The 22,590-nt window shown below is 36.8% G+C and overlaps 1 protein-coding gene across 17 annotated transcripts in view; it reads right to left on the bottom strand.

Annotated features, from left to right (window-relative positions):
- The window catches only part of CSNK1G3 (casein kinase 1 gamma 3), an 87,596-nt gene that overhangs the window by 7,890 nt on the left and 57,116 nt on the right, over window positions 1–22,590 (bottom strand). For 2 of the 17 annotated variants that reach the window (XM_038123436.1, XM_038123444.1), the window contains 6 exons: window positions 22,221–22,316; window positions 21,490–21,585; window positions 14,305–14,411; window positions 13,905–13,928; window positions 9,086–9,177; window positions 7,260–7,797 (listed from right to left, as the gene is read on the bottom strand). In XM_038123436.1, coding sequence (XP_037979364.1) covers window positions 9,120–9,177; window positions 13,905–13,928; window positions 14,305–14,411; window positions 21,490–21,585; window positions 22,221–22,316 — 381 coding nt within the window. In that variant the 3' untranslated portion in view covers window positions 7,260–7,797; window positions 9,086–9,119. Of the gene's footprint in view, window positions 1–7,257; window positions 7,798–9,085; window positions 9,178–13,904; window positions 13,929–14,304; window positions 14,412–21,489; window positions 21,586–22,220; window positions 22,343–22,590 lie in introns of those variants that run through there. The other 15 variants (XM_038123437.1, XM_038123445.1, XM_038123450.1 and 12 more) reach the window with 10 other exon arrangements.

Genomic DNA, 22,590 nt, shown 5'->3' with positions numbered 1-22,590 from the left:
AGCAGGGTCCCACTGGTGCTTCCTCACCCTGGGCCTCTCAGTGGGGGTCATCCTGGAGTCATTCTTCTGGGGAACCACCTTCACACAGTTCAAGCTCCAGGTATCCACAGGTTGGTTGCTGGTGTTCCTGTACATGCGTATGAGCAGTTGCTTCCTTTCCCACAGTTTGCCAGAGTGAGATTTGTCTGGATGTGTTAACTAGGTTGAGTTAACCTCACCTGGTTACTCAACCTAAATCTCACTTCCATCAGGCTAGGAATTAGCATCTTCCTGTTATAAATTTCTCTTGTCTGTGCTTATCTTAAGTTCCTGCTTGGGTGATCAATCTTACAGCAAGTTCCTTCTGTGGCCTTGACTGTTTTCAGATGGGCAACTGTGGTCTTTAGGTCCTCACACCCCGCTGAAGTCACACACAGCAGCTCTGCAGGTCCCTGGGGCTGCCCTACATTCCTTTGGGCACTCAGAGTTTTACATTGTTGTCCACTCTGGTAAAATTGTCTGCTCTGGCTATGCTCAGGCCACAACTCCCAAATGTCCCTCCCTGACAGTGCAAGCAAAAGGCTGGGACTATAGCATACGTTAGACTGGACTAAGCCCCAGAAGGCACCCAGCCAGCAGACCAGGAGACTGCCAGACATCTGGAAATAAACCACCCAAAAAAAAAAAAACCTCTTTCCAGTTGTCTTGTCATTTTATGGCTGAATCACAGACCTTGGATCTAATTTGAGAGCTTTCCAAGTTAATGCAAAGTTTTATCAAATCAAACCAAACTGGGGGCATGAGTTCAACTACAGCTGAAAGGTGGAAACACGCTTCCTACCAAAACCTAGCCAAAAAGAACACTACTGTTAGAAACATTGACCAAGAGCTGTGGACACCATTTGTACTGAGCCAGGTGTTGAAAACCAGCCTTGTAAATGTGGTTTTCTGCAGAGGACAAGCCAATTATACCATCCTACAGTTTTCTCAGCCCTGGGCTCCAACATGGGGTGCACAAACCCCAAGAGTGAGCAAGAATATCCACTGTGGTGTGGGGAGCAATCAGCAGAACTTTCATTTACATTTATTTTATAGCAAAAATAAAAAGACAAGCAAACAAAAATCCCAACAATAAAACCACTTAAGTAACAAATTAAGCTTTACTAACATTTAATGCACAAATTGACACCAGTGTTTCCACTCACCTCATGTATCAGAGCATGCCAGGCCATGCACAGTGCCAAGGTCTCCTCAGTGAAGAGAAGGTATCAACAGCACAGAGAGCTTCAAACAGTGCCCTCCCTCATTTGCTCACTTTCAGTGTATTGCCACATAGTCCAATTCATACGGACCCGCCAAGTGCATTTATAGCATCTGGGCTCACTTCTGAAGTAAACCAGCCTTCCAAAATGGACACGGAGCCCATTGAGCTTCCTGCAAAGAAACTGCAGGTGGAAGACAATTCTGATGCTCCAAGCAATCAAGAACATGGCAGAGCTGATAAGTTTCCGGTTCATCGTACCAGGAACCTTTTTAATAATGCACTACACAAAACTGATGCTTATCAGGGTGGCAGAATTAAGAGATACTGAAATTCTCTGTACTGGTCATTGATGCAGAGGGCTCATTTCACCTGCAATATGTGGGTATTCCTAAGACTACAAACGTTTACCTTGTCTTTTCCAGAAAAGGCAGATTTATGTAACTATTTAATAAAACGGCACAGCACAACCAGACTATAGAATACAATTTCTTCATTTAAGAAAATAAATATAGAAATGTATTCATTTTTCCTCGATGTAAGAAACTGTTCAAATTTAGCTTTTCCTCAGAAAATTTAGATTGTTACATCCAGCTGTGATTTTAGTCCATGCAGGGAGGTTTATCAATCAAATTGGCATAATTTATGTATACTTACTACTTACCTAGTTATTGGGAGCTCTAAAGAACTTTGTCTTCAGTCCCTCTTGTTCATAGAAAGAGGGCATTAATGTGGAAAACAAAATCCTAGCAGGGATCCTCAGGACAACCCTATATGGCAGAATGCAGACAGTATACACTCTCAGCTGATGAAACAAATGGATTTACCCCTGAAAAATTAATTCAAATTGCAGTGGATACCCAAGTTCAGAACCTATGTATCCACAAAACCAAAAAAAAAGGGACTACTATTGAAGTCTCAAAATTTAGATCTCTGAAGCAATGATGAATTCTTACTATTTTGTTTAGGTGCACCACAACAAATTCGCTAGCCAATGCAAGAAATGAACAATATAGAAAATAGTGAATTAATGTGTGATGAATTTAGGACTCATTTAGAAACCCATGCCCCAACTGTCAACTGGTCAAACCAAGTGGGGATTTACACAGTCACCCACAGACAACTGCCTCAAAAACCAAACAAATATTTCGCAGCTATGCTGTCTCAAACTGAACCACAGAAAGGCAACTGGACATCTATGGCTCTTCATGTCCAAGCAATGGCCAGTCAATGCCAGCACTTTCTGCATTTGAAATATGGTATAATAGTACATTCCTAGCATTAATACAGAATTCCGTTGCAAAAGCCATTTAGGATCATCGAACCCAACCACTCTCAGCACCGCCAAGCCCACCATTAAACCAGGTACCAAAGTACCACATCTACATGTTTTAAATACCTCCAGGGATGGTGACTCCACCATTTCCCTGGGCAGCCTGTTCCAATGTTTGAGAAACCATTTGAAGAAGAAATCTTTCCCCAATATCCAATCTAAATCTCTCCTGGTACCATATTAGGCCATTTCCTCTTGTCCTGTCACTTGTTTCTTCAGAGAAGACATTGACTCCCACCTAGCTACACCCTCAAAGTCCCCCCTGACCCTTGTTTTCCAGGTTAAACACCCCCAGGTGCCTCAGCCACTCTACACAAGACTTGGGCTCCAGACCCTTTCTCAGCTCTGCTGCCCTTCTCTGGACTGCCTCCAGCACTTCAATGTCTTTTCTGAACTGAGGCCCAGAAATGGACACAGGACTTGAGGCGTGGCCTCACCAGCACCCTGTATAAGGGGACTATCCTGCTGGGATTATGCTTGCTCCTACTGGCCCCACCATTTTTGATACAGGCCAGGATGCCATCTTCAGCCAGCACCTTCAGGTCCTTTTCTGTTGAGCACCTTTCCAGCCCCTGTCTCCCCAGCATGTAGTTCTGCCCGAGATTATTGTAATGGCAGGACTCAGCACTCAGCCTTGAGGTTTTCATTCAACTAATTTCAGCGCACTGATCCAGCCTGCCTAGGTCCAGTCTGCATGATCTTCCTACCCTCCAGCAGATCTACATTGTTGCCCAATGTAGTGTTGTCTGTAAACTTACTGAGGCTATACTCAATGCCCTGGTCCAGATCACAGATAAGACCAGATGTCAGCTGAATGTAACCCCATTCACCTCCTCTCTCCTCACACAGCCAGTTTTTTTACCCAGTGAGGAGTGCACCATTCCAAGCCAGGAGCAGCCAGTTTCTCCAGCAGAATTCTGGGGGAAATCGTGTCAAAGGCTTCACTAAAGCCCAGGCAGACAACATCTAGTCTTTCCTTCATCCACTAAGATCACCTTCTCAAAAAAGGAGACCATAAGGGCTTAGCAGGACGTGTCTTTTGTAAACCTGTGTTGACTAGGCCCAATCCCCTGCTCATCCTGTATGTGATTGGCATGTGATTGCAATCAAAACTATTTGCTCCATGACCTTCCCCAACACTGAGGTCAGGCTGGCAGGCCTGTTGGTTCCCTGGATCTTCCTTCCAGCCCTCTTGTAGATGACTATCATGTTTATTTGTATTGGGTCTGACTGGGATGGGTGCTTTTCCCCATGGCAGACCCCACACCTTGCTGGGCCATGTTAGTGACTGGTGACAGAGTGGCGCTTTGGCTACCTCTGAGCAGCCCTGGCCCAGCATCAGCACTGTCTCCCCAAGATTCTGCACCCCCACCACCAGCAGGCTGGAGCTGGGCAAACCCAGGGAGGGGACATGAACAAGACAACTGACCCAAAATGACCAAATGAATATTCCATACTATACAAAGCCTACTCTGATATAAAGCTGAAAGGCCACAGCCTGTCTTCCAGAAGTCCAAGATGGCAGTTCTGCTGATCTGCCTCCTCATTTCTCTGAGAACCAAAAGCTCTATCATTTTGTGATCTCTGTGCCCAAGACAACCTCCAACCACCACATCACTCAGCAGCCTTTCTCTGTACACAAGTCCACTGGGGTGCCTGGACCCAAACACCCTTGAAAGCCAAAAGCCTGGTCTCATATAATCCTGGGTCGCAGCTCTGCTGACTTTTTTTTTTTTTTTCATAGTGCCAAGTATCTTAAACTTAACATCTTCATTATCAACTGTGACCAAGACAGCCACCAATCTCCACACATCAGACTATCTTTAGTTGCAAACAATAGACCTAGGAATGGACCTTTATCAAAAGCAACCTTCTATGTAGTTTAGGACTTTGACAAGCTTTTGGAGTGCACCCAGGCAAACTTTCTGAAGAACAACCAAGGACAAGTTCAACATCCTGCAATTGGCCCAGGGCAACCACCACTCTAAGTACAGACTGGTAGATGAAGGGTTTGAGACTAGAGAAGGACTTGGGGATACTGATGAATGAAAAATTAGACATGACATAGCAATGTGCAGTCAGCTAGAAAGCCAACCGTGTCCTGGACTGCATCCAAAGCAGTGTGGGCAGTAGGGTGAGGGAGGGGATTCTGCCCCTCTGCTCTGCTCTGGTGAGATCCCACTGCAGTGCTATGTCCAGCTCTGGGGTCCCCAGCAGGAGAAACACTTGCAACCTGTTAGGGAAGGTCCAGAGAAAGCAACAAAAATCAACAGAGGATGAGAACACCCCTACTATAAGGAAAGGCTGAGTACAGGGGTTTTTCAGCATGGAAAAAAGATGATTCCGGCAATACCCAATTGTGAACTTTCAAAACTTGCAACATAAAACATGGAGACTTTTACCAAGGCCTGTGACGGAACAAGAAATTACAGATTAAACTGAAAGAGGGTAGATTTAGACAGGATGTAAGGAAGACCTTTTTTTCCACAGAGGTGGTCAGACAAGCAACAGGAGCAAGTTGCCCAAAGAAGTTACGGATATCCTTAGAAACACTAAAAGTCAGGCTGGATGGGGCTTTGAGCAACCTGATCCAGTGAAACATTTCCACATTTACATCAGTGTTTTGTGTTTGGACTAGATTTTATTTAAGGGCCTCTTCTAACCCAAAACATGTCCTTTTCATGCTTTTCCTAGACATCTTCAGCTCTTTTTTAAGGTGGCACAGAGAGCATAAACTTTAATTCATGAGTAGATTTCAAATGTGTGTATTGAGGTCTCCTCACTCCTGTTGCTGTTATCAGCTCTATTGAGGCATGTACCAGTAACATCTGTTAAGTAAGCAAACACAACTGTAAGTCAAGACAGCATTATGAGAATCATGCTTTCAAAGTCATTCTCATCCAAAGAGATTATTGCTCAGCACATCCTAAAACATTATTTCATCTAAGACTGTAGGAAAGGGGGGGAATAAGGCAAATTTTAAAAAACTATCTTTATTTTTTTTCTTACATTTAAACAGGGATATTTTTCAGTTTTAGACATCCAGCCATTGTTTACTTCAGTACTGTAGACAGGAAGAAAAAGTATATAAATGCAAATCATATTGGCATACCTACATTAGTGCCGACTGCTTTACTATAAGAAAACCTTCTTCCACATTAAAATCAAGCACTTAAATTGCTGAAAAGCTAGTGCCTTGCTAAGCATTTCAGCAAATAAACAACTTTTATATATTCAACCACTGTAAGTCCATAATATTCACACTGTCTTGTTATGGCATTTAGATCATACAAACACTGTAGAGATTAAAAACCTCCAAGAATAAAACGATCAGGTGTGTGAGAAATACACAATACCACATGTACAAGCAACAGATTCGGTCAGACTTGGTCAAGTACTGCAAAGAAGGATGTGTTTTCGTAAGAGAATGGTCAAGTGACCTACTACTCAGCTCAAACAAAAACTAAGAAATAACTTTATGAGCCTGAAATAATCAGTAACACACTCTGGTGGAGTGGAAACCTATGACCTGTTACATAGTGTGTTTTTGTAGGCCAAGTTCAGGTTTTCTAAAAAAAAAATTAAGAGCATGAACAGTAATAATGACAAAGATCAAAGTATACACATGAGCACATAATCCAAACAATAAAATACAATTTTGGCTCTTAATGAAAAATAAATTACAAAACAAAATTAAAATCCTTGTAAATGCAATGATTAATTCAAAGGTGCACCTTTGCTTTTATATACATTTTAAATGCTACCACAAAACAGATGAAAAATAAATAAATATGCCAAAAGACATTTGTGGACAGAAAAAAAGACGTTACTTAGCTCTAGAAGAATTCTAAAGGAACAGAGATAATCTGTTTTGGTCAATAAATCTGTCTAGTCACTTCCATCTTCCACAACCCTTCTTCAATAACTGGCAGTTAAACATGACAAAAATCAAAACTCCGTCACTATGGCTTTAAAAGAAGCATATATTTTCTGAAGAAGAAAATACAAAATGGGCTGTCTTGCCTACAGAACTGTTCGTTTGTTCATATTGCAAGCACTTCATCCATCTGCAGAGAAGCATCTGACACATCCTTGCTATCCTATGATACTAGTGACCTCACACTGCAAGACAAGAAAATTCAAGGAAAAAAGAAGGCAGGAAATTTGGGATGCTCTAGGCTAGTATGCAGTGAAGGCAGAAGTCTAACTCACCTCCATTGCATTTATTTTCTAAATTAAAGAGCAAAATAGTACACCTCTAACTTTACATGGCACGTCCATATTTTCAAGTTAAAGATGCTGTCAATCATGAACTACCTTAGTGAACATACAGGTTTTCATACTTATTCTGCTTTAACCAGATTCGGTATTTGCTCTGTAGAGCTCTTTTGAAGGTAATTTGATCTTGTCAGCATTACCAGATGTACAACTTAAATTATACAAACATTTGTATTTTTGCACAAACATTCTTATAATTTCTACTGTACTGCAATATTCATTGTAGGCAAAATAAAAGCAGGTTTTCAAATCAAAAGGGTATTGGAAATACTTTCTATTAGTTGCACCAACATTGTGACAACTGTCAACAGTTAAACCAGCATTCCCAGTATCTCTAGACAGTGGCAACCTGACTGGAGTAACAATTTGACTAACTACTGAGGCAAAAGAAGAAAAACAATGCAAATGTCATAAAATAAATCTTAAGATTTTATTATTTTCCATTATGGTTGTGTACCTGTATTTTTCTTCTTCATTTAAGAAAACTGCTTTAGATACACTGCTACAAACTCAAATAACCCATTTATGACATCCGTCTTCATCTAAGACACTGCTACTACTTCCTAGGAAAGAAGAAATACTTCTCAAGTTCAGTTTTGCTCAAGATTTCTGTTCATTTTCTATCATTTCATTGGTCCATATGTTGATGGTCAAAGAAGCACTCCTATTTGACAATATGTTAAAGCTTTCAGAACAGATGAATTAAAGAAACAGAAGATGGATGCAGAAGAACCAAATCAAAGCACAGAGGCATGATATTGTTTCTCAGGGAGTCCTTGGAAAATGTGTTTATTATGGAGGTTTTTGCTTTGGGCTTTGTTGTTGGCTTTTTAAGATCACAAGACAACAGTTGAACAAATATGCATTTTCCCGTGTTCTGTTTGGTTCTAGTCATTTGTTGCGCTGGATGGTTTTCCTTTTCCTCCGCTTGAATAAGCAGCAGCACCTGCAAGTGTGACATGAATTACATATGATATAAAAGAAACCACAAAACTAAACTATTTACTGTATGTCTCATTTGAAGTACGTAGCTCAGGTATATCCAGCACCACAAGGAACTCATTAAGCTCTATTGCAGCAAATTGATTTATAAGAAGAAGAAACTGGAGTAGAGATATTTTTGACACATTTCACCTTTTTTGGTAAAAAGTATCAAACTAAAGCTATAATGCAAGTAGCTATTAAGCTCGGAGTATTGATGAGAGTATCAAAAGCCCAGGTATTATAGGCTGACTTTAAAATGCATTTGTAAGAATAAAGAATATTCCGTTACCTGAGTACTCTTTCATATTAACTGGCAATATGCCAAATGGAAGCTTGTGCTTATGACTATGTCACCTAAACTGTGCACTTAAGACACTATTGTTCCTAAAAACAAGAAAATAATCTGAGCTTCCTTTGTCAACCAGAACTTAGAAAAACTTTCTCCAAGGCTATTCCACAAGATATTTTAGAAGAAAATTCTAATGAACAACATAATTAATGTTCTGACCTACTGCTGTGATAATAATTACTATGGTGAAAAAACACAGCTTAAATATAAAGAATACTGATATTCTCTCTTCCGCTTTTTTGAATACTACATGAATGAAACTAGCTGACAAACACTATGAATTTCACTTAGCAAATAGAGATAATCTGAAAGTACCTGAAAAAACACTACAAAATGAAAAAAGAATTGGAGGGAGTTAGATATAGGTAATATACAGAAGGACTGCAGAAGTCCAGAAAGTACTTTTGAAAATAAACTAAAGAGGAAAGCAACAAATAACACACAGACACACAAAAATCATTTAAATTGTACTGTTAGGCTTATTTAAGCAACTCCCAGGTCCTGAACACCCCCTTTAAAAATAAAGCTTCACACTAAAGTGTTCACAATGTGTGTGAACAAAACTGAACGTGCAAGCTGTCTACTCTAATAGAGCTTGTCCCATGGAGTTCTGTGGTTTGGTTATTCAATTCTCACTTGCAGTGCTATACACTGATGCGTCTTAAACTATGAAGTACAGCAGTAGTGAAAATATAAATGTACTACATCAATAGCCTTGATCGGTAAATCCTTAAGTCCACCAAGCATTTTATATCACTAAAATTCAAAAGGAATCCAGATGATTTAGTTTGGCATATGGGAAATGGGGAAAGCATTTAAAAATCAGGGAGAATAAGGGTCTAAAAATAAGGTTCTACAGGGGGTGAGAACAACATCCAAAGTAAGGGGAGACAGAAGTTACCTTTTCAAAATATCCAAGGCACCCTGTCGCTCAGTCATTGAAAAAGTAGCAGTGGGCAGAGGCAGACCAGAACTGCTCTGAGAGTTACATAACTTTCAGTAGAAAAAAACATTGGTTATTGATGAAGAGGAAGCCCAAAATTAAAATTCAGTAGGGGAAACTACATAGATAAGTATTTTTACAGCTAGCAGAAGTATCATACTGTATGTACTAAATTTGAAGGACTTCTTAAAGAAGAAATATAATTCATTTTGAAGGGTAGGAGGCCCTGACTGTAACTGAAATTCCCCCATAACTACTAATCAATTTTTTAGCATCTGCCTATAACCACTAATATTCACTATCACTTAAGCTTTGAGTTTACTTGTAGATGTATGAATCCCAGTGTAGTTTAATTCCTTTCTCACCCCAAGCATTTTATATATGTATATGCCATGTATCAAAGCAAAGCAGTTCTCCTCCCTTAATATGAAGGAGAATTATCCTATGATCCTGTAGATGAGGAACTCCTACCCTCAACTGTGATAGTGAATCACTTTTATACTTGTTCAAGATTAGCATGCCTCAGGGAAAGCCAAAAGAAAAATTCTGTCTTGATTTATAACATTAGCATATACAGAACCCAGGTTACATAAGTAACTGTAGGAAGATGGAAGTACAGCAAACAGTTAATTTATATTCCAGAACAGCTATCTAGAATTTTAACTCTTCACTCTTTAAATAAACTTTACTTATATGGATCACAACCCAAGCAGATCAGACTTCTTAAACGTTTAGGACTACTTGGATCCTCTTTGCAATTCAAGGACACTTTAGGTTTTCTTGCTTTTCTTATTAGAAAATTTTATCTCATCTTTGCTGCTAATCTCATACTGTTTTTTATTTCTTCTGCTACTTCTCTGTCAAACAGAGAAAATGGGCACCATGCAATGGGAAATTCAAGAGTTCTTTTTTTAAGCAACATAAGGCACTGCTTTTTTATTCTTCTGGTCTTTTGGAGTTCGCATAACACTAATGTAATGCATATAATTTCTATTAACAGTTCTTTTGTTTGTTTTTTTTTTAACCATAAAAACTATTCAAGTGTATTTCAATTCAAGAAGAAACCACTAAATGCTGAAAACTTTTATTTGGTGTGGAAAAATAAATACCTTAATAATATATAACATATCTAAAAAGGACTAAAGGAATGCAAATTCCATGATGAATTGTAAACCATAGGACTGTTTTGGAAATCTGAGGTACACTGAAGCACTCTGATTTTTAAATCTAGAAGTGCTAGACTTCAAATTGGCTTCCAAGGCCAAATTAATGTAATTTTAAAATATATGCACCTTTGAATGGGATTATGATAGAACAGACTGTATTGCCTGACAATAAATTTTCTGAAAGAAACATAACCCTGAGTCAGAGATTCATAGTGCATAATCTCTCAATGAGTATAATTCGTAACAGAATGTAGGCTTGTTCTTAAGCATACTGTCGCTAGAGGGTGTTATTGTCACTTATACATAATACAGACATTACATTGCTTAGAGCTATATTAAAGCTATAGATAGGTGCATTATTAAGATTATTAAACCACAAATTTATTATACTATTCAATATGCATGCAAAATACAGAAGAGGTAAGTTTTAAAAATTTCTACTTCTAGGAAAGGATTTTTTAAAAATAAAATATTTAATGACTGCTAACCTTCACCTGAAGTTTATGTAACATTTCTAGGATGGCAGTATAGCAGAAATCTATAAAGTGCAAAAAATACTCACTTTTCCTGTACAATCTAAAGTGTCCTTTGAGGTATTATCTGAGGTAGCAATCTCAGCCTTATGGTTTTGAACAGGTTTTGTCCTTCCTAAGACATTATCATACCTTTTTTCTTGTTAAAATACCCTTCCTTCCAGTTGAACAGTGCCTTGGGCTAAAATTCTAAAGCAACTTAATTTGTCATTTGTGTTTAGACAGCTGTGTTTTTATATTTGCCAAAAAGCATGCAGCAGGCACTTTACTGCAGCATTAGTAACAAGTGTTTAAAGTGGCAAAAAAGATGCAAGATGCAAAAAGGACAGATCATATAATCACTTCCTGTCTGCCCCTCTCTGCCTTCCCACAGAAGAGCCTTTTGGTTATCCAAATCACACATGCTTCATAGAAGCAGCTGTTCTGATGGCTAGCAAACAGGAAAGACAGGTTAATTACTCAGTGATAAATGAAAGAGCATCTGTAGATTATAGATCTGTAGATCCCCAAGTGTCAGGGCAGCACAGTGATCAGATTAGTTTTCTCCTTGCTTTACAACTTCAGTAAGTAACAACTGAAATAGGGCAGAAAGTAACTTTTCTAAAAACCCAAAACAACAACACCCTCCACCCCCAACACTCACAAACAAAAAACGAAACCCACCAAAATTCCCAAAACACAACACTCACTGTTAAGTCATGCTAGCTGCACACCCACCATGAAAATGAAATGGCATAAGATTTAGAATATATACAATACTGCATGTAAGTAGATAAATAATTCTTGAACAATGAAATGTCTGGTTAAATGTTGGTTAAATGTCCCAAAACAATAAAATCCTTACAGAATTAAAAAAACCCAAACTTATCCTTTCTGATTTACAGGATTTCACTGAAATGGTAGCAGAAGCTCTAATATTCACCTAAACTACACTTGTGTTCACAGTCAAAATCATACATAATGGGAACAATCCCACGTGAGGGGCCCTTTTAAAAATCTTTTAAATGAAGATATAGTCATGTTAAGTTTCTAAAACTAAAAAAAACATCTAAAACAAAGAATTAAGCATTTCTAAATAAGATTCAAGTTTGTCTTTTTAGAGTACGAGGAAACATTACAAACAGAAGATATGAGCAAGAGAGGTTAGCTTTGTTCATACTTTCAGGAGGAAAAAAGATTATTAAAGAGGCATAAAGTTAGAGTCTTTTGAGAAAACAATCTCCTTAGAACAAAAAATATCCATGTCACAGACACAAAGGATAATAGTAATACCATTCCCTTAACCTGTTCCACAGTGTAAAAGCTAAACAAATGTTTGAATGCGTCACAACCCCTTCTGGTATTAGGCATGCAATTATGATGTTAAAATGTAAAATTAAAATCTTCTAAAGTGCTCTTTCTGAAAAAATATGTGTACCTGCGCCTTGATGTTTGATAGCAAAGCTGGAGGGGGGTGAGGATGATTGGGTGTGTACGTATGTCAATTAACTGCTAAAATTTAAAACAACTTCATAATATAAAAAACTACCCCAGAAAAACTCTAGTCACTGAGGAAACTTCAGCTTAAACAGACAGTGCTGAAACACTAATTTGAGTGTTACATACTCAGAAACAAGAAAATCAGTATAAAGAGTAGGAAACTGAGACTAGTAATTTTGTCTGTAACCAAACCAATTAAGAGTAGGCTAAAAAGGTCAGGGATAGCATATTTGTCCATTATGTCTTCATATCAGAAAAAGTGCACTACACTTCTCAAGAAGCAGAGCATCTTGGCTCCTGAGAATTCTCTTAATTTTCTGCAGATAACTAAGTAAAATAGGAAACTAAAAATGGGTTTAATTGTGCTAATCACTACTCAAAGTACAAGAAATTTAATCTTTTTCTGTTTGTACATGAGCTGAGTATAAGGAAGATTATCACTGTGCTTATTTGAAGAGAGGGGACAGGGAATTTAGCTATGGGCAGCCTATCAATATCCTTGATCCTTTGGATTTTTTCTTGTTTCAAATATATGTATATCAGAGAACTGATATATTTTTGACAGTAAAATAATACCATACTCCACAAAGATGGCAGCAAAGAATTTAGTTCTTCTCAGTGCTCACAGAAAGCCAATGCAAAGATGTGGCCCTACAGACACCTCCATTCAAAATTATTAATTACACATGCAAATAAAGCTTACCTACCAGAAGCAGAACTTGCAGAACAATTGTTTCAAAAAAAAATTTCACTTAGTGAAATTTCCCTTTTCTCTAAAGTCAGGAATGTGTCCTAGAAAATGGGTCCTAGAAAAATTGCTGCTAGTGAACTGCTCTGCTACTAATGTATCCTTCATACCTGCGTGCCTTTATTTTATGATAAACTAGATCCATATCCTTGTAAAATCCTATTTCAAGCACAATTATAAAACGAAACATGTCGGAATCCACACCACCTTTAGCTACCAAGAATATTCTTCTGTACTATTTTTAAAGTTTAAGTTTACAACTCAAATACATAAATAATAGTTGTCCATCCCATGGTAACAGATCTTAGTATTTTTCCTTTTCATGATACTGGATGTAATTAAGAATTAAGGAACTCCGAAGTCATGTTTTAGTGATTAGTTAGAAAGTTGTGATTAGTTAGAAAGTTGTCACAGACTAATACTTTGGTAAATAGTTTGTTTACAGAGATAACTGGAAAAGTTCAAACACTTGCTAGCAATTATTACTAATTCATGCAAGTTATTTTCCAGATGTTAATATACTGGCTGAATACTACAATATTTGAAAAGAATGCTTTCCTCTTTCAAACATAACAGAAAATAAGGAAAAATATTCTAGTACCCATTAAAAAGGTTGACGTAAAGTACATCACAAACTAAACAACTTAAAAGCAAGAAGGCTTTGAAGCAGGCAGAACAGCTCCTGAAGGTGGCTTGTTGTAAAAACAGTTAATTGTTTCACAGAATTAAAACGCATTTTGTCATTTCTAAATAGACATTTTATTTTTAAGTTTTCTGAAATTCATTTTAAACCCAATAAAAAGAACAAAGCTCCTGGGGCTATTTCTGCCTGCCTGCGCTGTATAACTCACCACATGTTCAACACTTTCTGGCAGCTATACAGAAAGAGAGTAAAGGAAAAAAGAGAATCAGAATACAATAGAGAGGAAGAATTTTACATCCTCCACGCATGGCTTTTGGTAGTCAGAACACTATCTTAAAATAAATATTTCAAAATTAGCTGAAACATCAAAAATGCATGCACTTCTCTAGCCAGCATAGCAAGACATGTCATTCAGGCTTAGGCTAAAAAACCACAAGCTACAGGAACTCTACTATTTTAGAAACTTAAAGACAAAATTAAGTACAGCACTGTAGTTTTGCTCTTCACCAATGGCTATTCAGTTCAGACAATATTTTCTGAAAAACTATATAAAAATATTGAAGCAGCTGAGCACAAAAGATCCAAAGAATATATAAATAAGGACATACTTTGTTTCATCCGTTACTTCTACTTCTGCAGGAGCTGTGATGGGTGCATTTGAACGGCCTGCAGTTGGGTCATCTGTGTTCAGTTCTCCATTTGTTGAGCTTACTACCTGAAATCACAAGAAAGACCTGAAATTATACTAGTGCCAGACACACATTTGTTAATTCCTAAGGTTCCAATATATCTTTAAAAAACAGTAGTTATTTTTATTCCAGTAACAGTATTTTCTCGAGTTTTATTTTGGCATTCCTGTGCTCTTGTAATTTTCCTTTCATATCTATCAGTGGAACTAACCTCTACAATGAACTCAAAGTGAGTGGATGAAGCAAAGCAACTCTGTGGATGCCATTTACTAATCTCCCCCACATCTCCTTCAGAGCCTTAAGGGAAGGCACTAAGCACTTTTCCAATACCAATTCAGTCGGTCTAACCCTATCTGTGCTCCTTCGGGGTATTTATGCTCTTAGTTTAGCTCCTTATATTCAGAGTGAATATGAAGGTCTGATTCACTTGTATCTCAAAGGACACTCACCAGAAAAGGGGAAAACTAAGGCTGTCTTCTAGACCTAAGAGTATAGATGATGTCTGACTTTTAGGACACGAAAACATTTACTGCCAAAAAAAAATTAATAAAAATTAGATTAATCTTGATTCCTATTAGTTTACCATGAAATTTCTATTTAAATTGTTCAAACCACCGTGAAAGCTGTGGTTCTCTGGAAATATTTGTTTGGACTTTGAACCAAGTGGAACACAATATTCTGTCTCACAGTTCCTGTCAGCTTTCTTGCACGACAAGTGGAGCCATTCCAGAGGCCTCTCCATTATCCACCTCACAGAATACAAAAAGGAAGATGGTTAGCTGTAGACAAGTGTCTACCTGATCAGAGCTGCTGACAGTGCTAATTGACCCATTAAAGAGTTGACTTGACACCATGGAGAGGTCTACTAGCTACTAAATAGCAGCAACTGCTTTGCAAGGTAGCAAGCACAAAAATATAATTCTGGACAAATAATATAAAAGTTTGCAGAAAACATCTGTAAACAATTAATCAGCTATAGAGACTAAGAGTAGTCTGTAACTCAAGATTATTACCAGCTGTTGCCTGATGGTCAGAGATAAAGCCAGATGAAAGGAAAAGGAAGGAAAATCACTACCATAATATTATTTCACTCACTCTTCCAAGCTCTCTTCTTATTATAGCAGTTATGTCTCATCTATTTATAACCAGAGCTAAAAGCCTAGCCTATTGAGGTTTGTTTTGTGGTTCCTATTGTAACTAAGTACAGCACCTCAGAAGTTTGCTGCACTCAAGGCATTTTCCATGCCCTTTGCCGACATCAGGCCAAGTTTTCTCCATTTTCAAATTTCACTAAAATAGGAACCACTGCTAAAAAAACCCTGTAAGCTCGTAACAAAATAAAAGTTATGTGAGGTTGCAGGAATCTAACTACCTAAATTTTAGTCAATATAACTGAAGGAATCATGGGAGACTGGACTTTATTCCTGAGATGTTAAGTCAATGGAGCTTCACCTAGGTGTCTTAAGCTTAGTTTTGTATCACTAGGCATGACAAAAGCACTTAACATTCAGTGGCAGAAATAGGTAGGAATTGTACTTCGACAAACCTTGAGATGGTGAGGCAGGCATCCCGAACCAAACATCCTGGGTTACTAGTTATTGGGTTTTACAGAGTCACAGAATATTCTGAGTTGTCATCGTTACATATTTACTAAGAATGGGGATATAGTATTATCCCAAACACCTCGCCATGTATCTTACTGTGAAGGTCATTTCATTGCTTCTTGTGAAATACCCAGAGTGGAAAAGTGCATCAGAAGTATTTGTTAACTAAGACAGGAGCAGTCATAAAAATGTAAGGGTAAAAAAAACTTTACTCAACTTGAGCACCAAATGAGTTTGGTTCCAAAGGAAGCACAGAATGGTTACAGTTGGAAGGGATCACTGGTGGGGTCATGTTCTCATGGAGTTCCCTGTGCCTAACTATATAACTAACCACAACTATAGCCTGCACTAATCCATATACAGCAACACCACTCAATTATTATTGTAGTCAACCTTACCTGCAGCCCTAATAATGCTCCATTTATGCTCCATAACCTAGGCTTAAAAAGAACTTTTCTAAAAAGAACCTCAGATCCATGCTCAAGATTGAGTTAAGAGCGGTTAATGAGAAACAGAAACCTTCAGTTTACTCAAACAGAAGTAGGGTACATCAAGAAATAGCACGACAGGTATATGGCCCTTTCTGGATGGGAAGCAAACACAGTACAGCTTAGCATTCCTGACTGCTGTAAAGAACAGGTCACAGTCTGCAGAGGCACTTGCAAGAACTCCTGTTCTCTTTTCCTAAAAAACAAATGAAAAAATGTATGATGTTTACACACATATCAAACATACTGGCCAACTGTAGCATCTGTGGGGCATTCATATGACACTCTCCTTCACACTTCTTTCCAGGAGCACCTGTTCAATGATATCTATCTTCTTGGACAGCACATTCAAAAAAAGAGATCAAACTTAAATACATACACATCTTCATTTGAATTGGAAAATATGATAGTAGGTATCTAAATGTCCTTCCTACATGAGTAATATTGTAAGTATTATGTATGTGCTGTACTAATCCAAGCTGACTTCCTCCTTAAAGGAGCCAAAATCACCCTCTGCTGGGGTCAATGCACTATTATCTGGTAACAAAGAACAAAGCTTACTGCAGTTTATTTTTCAAACTGACTTCAAACTCAGACATACACATTCACCAAATACACAAATTCTATGAAGTGTCTGCTGTATGACAAAGTTTAGATTGGAGGAACATGAAGTTCTTGTTTCTGGAAAGAGTTACAACCACTGAAAGCCTAAGTGAACCAAAGCGTATATAGCATAAATCCAAAAATCAGGATCAGTCATGCTTCTCCCGAACCACAAATGCCCTGAGTTTCACTCAAATCTACTACTGCCGAAAGCAGCTCTAGGAGCTCCTCACTAAGATGAAGAAAATGAAACTAACAAAGACTCATATAAAGGAGCACGAGAGATAGGCAGGACTGCTTCAATTCCACTGTCAGTAAGGCTACAGCTGTTTGAATTTAATTTCATGTTACCTTAGTAAACTACTTTGCAATATGACCTAAAAGAGCCTTTAATAAGGCAAATCATTACATTTTTCACTCCAACTATGAGCCAATCATCTCAAAAATCTGCACAACACAGGCAGAAAGATACAGGAACATAACAGAACTGAGCAAGAATAAGTCACCCAGAGGACACTGTATGCATTGAAGGAGTGGTACACCAAATTCTGTAGCCAGAATGTACCACAAGTAAGCCACAATGAAAATTCATCACAGTAGATCCACATAAAAAGCTGTAACTTTAGGCAAGAGAAGCTACATTAAACTAAATTTGCTTTAAGAGAAACTTTAAATTTAATTTCTCTACTTGTGACTCAAATTGGAATGGATTTCCCATGATGAAATCAATAGCCTGATAAAAAAAATGAGACACACATATAAACTCTTAGAAGACTTGAACACAACCACAGTAAAAAATTAGGATATTTAAGTCATGGTTTTGCATCTAAAAATTCTCAATGTATATGAACACTCTTCCCAGAATAGTAACATAATTACATTTCAAAAAAAAAAAAAAGTATTTTAAAATTTTCAAATTAGAAGTATTGCAATATTCAAGATTAACTTAAGCTACTCACCTGTTTTCAAATGGGAGAATAACCACTAAATTGAAAACCTAAAACTACTTTAAGCATTTTTATAACTTCATCCTGGTTTAAATTTAGTTCCTTAAAATTTAATCAGTTCTTTAAAAGTTTAATATGAAGAGCATCTATAGAAAGAAGCATAGGCACCACTGGTTATTTCTTGATACTCACTATGCCATGAGGTAGAGAAACAAAAATTCCACCCACTACCCATTAATGACACATTCATTGTAAAATATACTGATTCTTAGATACATGGCCCTCTGGAAGGTTGACAAAGGCCATTTATAACAAGATGCAGTTAAGCCTAAATACCAAATCCCTAAATGGTGACATTATATCTTCAGTCTCTATACTTTTTTCTGGAATAGTACACAAACTGATCTTTTACTTGCTATGTTCAAAAATCAGTTAGAAAGTCTGCCATAAAAAACAAATGTTGCTGATTTTCATTACTCAAATCACAACAAAGAACTGCAATAATTTGGAACATAGGAAAAAAACCCTTAATTCCATTAATAATCTCAGTAACTGAATTCTCCACTCAAAAAATAAAGCCAGTCTACACCTCTAAGGAATTCATTAGTGATACTACAAAATTTTACCTTTAAAAAGGTTATTTTACCTTCAAAAAGTTTTCAGTAAAGACAAAACAATAAAAGGTATCACAATACCATTTTAGTTCACAAAAGTTTAGCAAAATTGATTTGTTTCATCTAACACTTTACTATCTTGACTTGTTGAAGGAGAGGAATCTGGCAACTGAAAACTCCTTACATCAAATACAAAAATCTTTCAAGCAGTTCCTAAGTACTTTACTGGGAACTCTTGAACCCAATCTTTCCATCTAACCTCCTATTAAAGAATTTTCCAATGGGAAAAAAAGAAAGAGAAAAGATAAGAGGAAGAAGATCAAGTTAGTAAGTGATGAAAAAAAAGTAATGGAACAGATTAATACCATCTTCATGAGTGCACAAGCAGATTACAGCTCATGCAGAGAAAGAAGTAATTCAGTGTTGTACAACTGACATTTTGAGAAGTGAGACAAACTTATGAAAACAAAGGCACAAAAGTTGTTGAAAAAACTGCTGGAAGGTATGAGTTGATCATTAATAAGTCTGCATGAACTAGAAAAATGGACTGAGGGATATCTTCCCTTTAAACTCAATTTCCTAGTACTATTTGAACTTAACTGATTCTTCAAAGTAAAATTAGACATGTCTAAACACATTAGGATCTTCTGAATACAAGCCTAGGGTCTAGGAAAAATTAAATTAGTACAAAAAATACAGTATCTGTTAATGAACAAACCAGTTTGAACCTCAATGGTTCCCACTTTAACTTATCACTAAGAGCGTACAATTGTATGCTAACAAACATATACTCCACCACTCAGTTCCCTCGATGTTAATGTCACAGAAAAGAATCACTAGCACATTTTAATAATCACCTAAAAATGAGCCTAAGAGATGACATCAGCAGTAGTATTACAGATGACTAATACAGATGACTGACCTAAAAACATTCCACTGTCACTTTGAAATAATCTGACAGATTTTCATATCTTGCAGAAAAATTAATAAAACTGATCTCAAAGATGAGCAATGGCTCACTAACATCACAAAAAAAATAAATACACTTTAATTTCACACCTCACACACAACTTTACTTTTGAACAATTTCCTGTATGATTTTTAGTATTTGTCACCTTGAAAGCAATTAGGAATCCTACTAAAGTAGCTAGCTAATGAACCAACTTAATAAATAGCATGATTCAGTTAGTATCCCTGCAACAAAGAAGTATTTGATAACAACCAAGGGGCTGTCACAGCATAACTGCAGATACTATGTGATTTTATAAGTGCTCTTAATAAGGAAGCATGACAACTCCACAACAAAAAGCAATCCAATATGAAAACATCCTGCTGCACAACATTTGATCTTCAAATACACAGACTACGGCTGTAGTTTTGCACAGTGCTTTTATTCATGTGGCAATTGCTTAGCCTCAACAGATCTAAATTATCTGAACTCAGACAGACTGCCTGTATCCTGTGAGGAAAAGGATAGAAACAACACTATACTAACAGTAAGGAATACTAGCGTTACTTGTGTTATTTCCTAGAAAATGTTCTCCCCTTCCTCGAAGGGTATTTAGCATATTTTACAACAGAAGAAAATTTCTTGTAATTATTACATTTTACCTGACAAAGAATAAAAGGTTTCTGAAGTGCCACAATTGCCAACAGAATCATATGTTGACACTTTGAAAGTTCTACTAACAGTAATTTAACTAATTCAGTGTGCATTTTTCTAACCTAAAATATGGGAAAAGAAAGCTTTTTTAAACATTTGGTAATGGGAAGAACAACTTACAAATTTATATTTATACGCTGTAATAACTGTCACCTACTAGATTTTGTTACATTACATATGACAGCTGTTTCTAAATCAACAAAATCTAGAGATTGTTATTACACTGACAGGTCTGCAGCCTTGTTTTCTGTACCCTGAATTTTTCATTCTTTCTTCAGGACATGACAATCTTTTTCCAAACCAAAAACTTCAGAAGGAACATATGTCACTTAGATTGTCATAATCAAAAATGCATCAAACAATTTCCACACACAACCCTACCCAGATAAAACTTCAAAAAGCTGAATCATTTTCATTTTGGACTCAAAGCTCAAAATCTCATGTAGACTCCACACTTGGCATTTTGAATCTTTAGTATTAATTCTTCACACATCACTCCAACTATTTCACACCTAAGTACATTCAAAAAATGAAACATCAAAAATTTCAAAAATTAATTTTAAAAATTGAAAACAAACCAGGAAAAGAGCCCTTTGAAGATGAAATAAACTAATAATATAGAAATAACTTTTGGTTTCTACAGATTTTTTTCACTGAGATGTGTGAGGTGCTGCCCTGAGAACACTTCTTCTAGTCAATTACTATTTGAATAATGGAGTGAAGTTGAAGCAAACATCATTAAGTAGCATTTTAATTTGATGTTTACTTAAGGAACAAAAAACATGGCTTGAACAACACTGAATTCAGTGAATAGTGGGTTTCAGTTGCTAATAGAATTAACACATTTAAAGTATAAACTTCGGTTGCTTTCCCTGAGCAAAGTATATATTCTGTAAAAAAGACAGTCCAACTGTTTTATGTCTGACTTTTAAGAAAGAAGGAGAAACATGCAAGAAATATTCCATCAACATGCAAGAAATACTCCATCAACAAAAAGTTCCATAGTTTCAGCACCTGTTTTCAGTTTGGCAATCAAACTGTGAAATAATAAATAATAGCTGTATTCTAACCATCACTGATAAGCAATCTTAGTATGAAAACATTAATCATGTGATACATTACAGGGAAGTAGTATTATGTAATGCAAAACAACTGATTTAGGTCATGCAAAGAAGCAGAAAATACCTGTACAGAGCCACCATGTCTGTCAGATGCCAGGTGAGCCCTCAAATGATGTGGATTGGTTTGCTGTGAGTCCCAAGCTGCCCTATGGTCTGTTGACTATCATTTTTGAATGTATTAGGATTTATGTAAAAGAAGAAAAAAAAATTAAAACAAACAATTTGTGCATTAACTGTCATATTTTTAAAAATTACAGAAGCACTACACACTCAATCCTTCTATAGACTGCACTTCAACATTATCAACGTACTTACACACACCTTCATAAAAACTGTCATACAGAGCTGAAGTACCTAAACCTCAAAATTCTTAGTAAGAAAACACACTAAAACAACCCTCCAATTTTGCTCTGGTGAACTAACACAGCTCTGAATGCCTAATGTTGTTACCACCTAAGTCATTAGCCTAGTTTAAATAAAAGTGAAAATGTTATACATACATGTCAGAACAGAAAGAGAGGAAAGAGTGTATGGAGGAGAGACAGCGAACAAAGAAGTGTGAGTAGAGAGAAAATTCACTACTGATTCACTACACTGTGTCACAGCTTCAATCAAGCAAGCTTTTAGGAAATATTTATGTATCTCTACACACGCAGACTTTACCAAAGATCTACTTAAAAGTGAAAACAAAGAAAACCTAGAGTCAACTTTATTTTCAAGTTCTAATAAAAAACATAGCACAAATCATTAGACAAAAGACATAGTAATGCTGATAATCTTACATGAGCAGTTTACCTGATTTTTGGATTGTTGCATTCTGTCTCTGTGCTGATATGCTTCTCTGTTTGAAGACACTGCAGGGTCTGAATGTATTGAACCCACTGGAGTAGGCTACAAATATAAATAATATGTAGCAACTGGTAAAAAAAATAAATTTCTAAGTCTCACCAAAAGTTACTGGTTTGTAATAGAAAATAGTATTTAAATCTGACAGTTTCAAAGAACACAAAATTATCAGATTAAAGCAGAAGCTTCACTAGATATTTACTAATACCAACAAGAAAAAAAGCAAGTCATTACTTACAGAATGTATTGAAGTAGCAATTCTAGGTATTATACATTAATTTTCTGAAAGACTTTAGGCTGATACTTTCTGCAGTTAGCA

Source organism: Motacilla alba, chromosome Z (genome assembly GCF_015832195.1).
Source record: "Motacilla alba alba isolate MOTALB_02 chromosome Z, Motacilla_alba_V1.0_pri, whole genome shotgun sequence".
NCBI lineage: Eukaryota > Metazoa > Chordata > Aves > Passeriformes > Motacillidae > Motacilla > Motacilla alba.
This window is presented reverse-complemented; position numbering and strand designations above follow the sequence as displayed.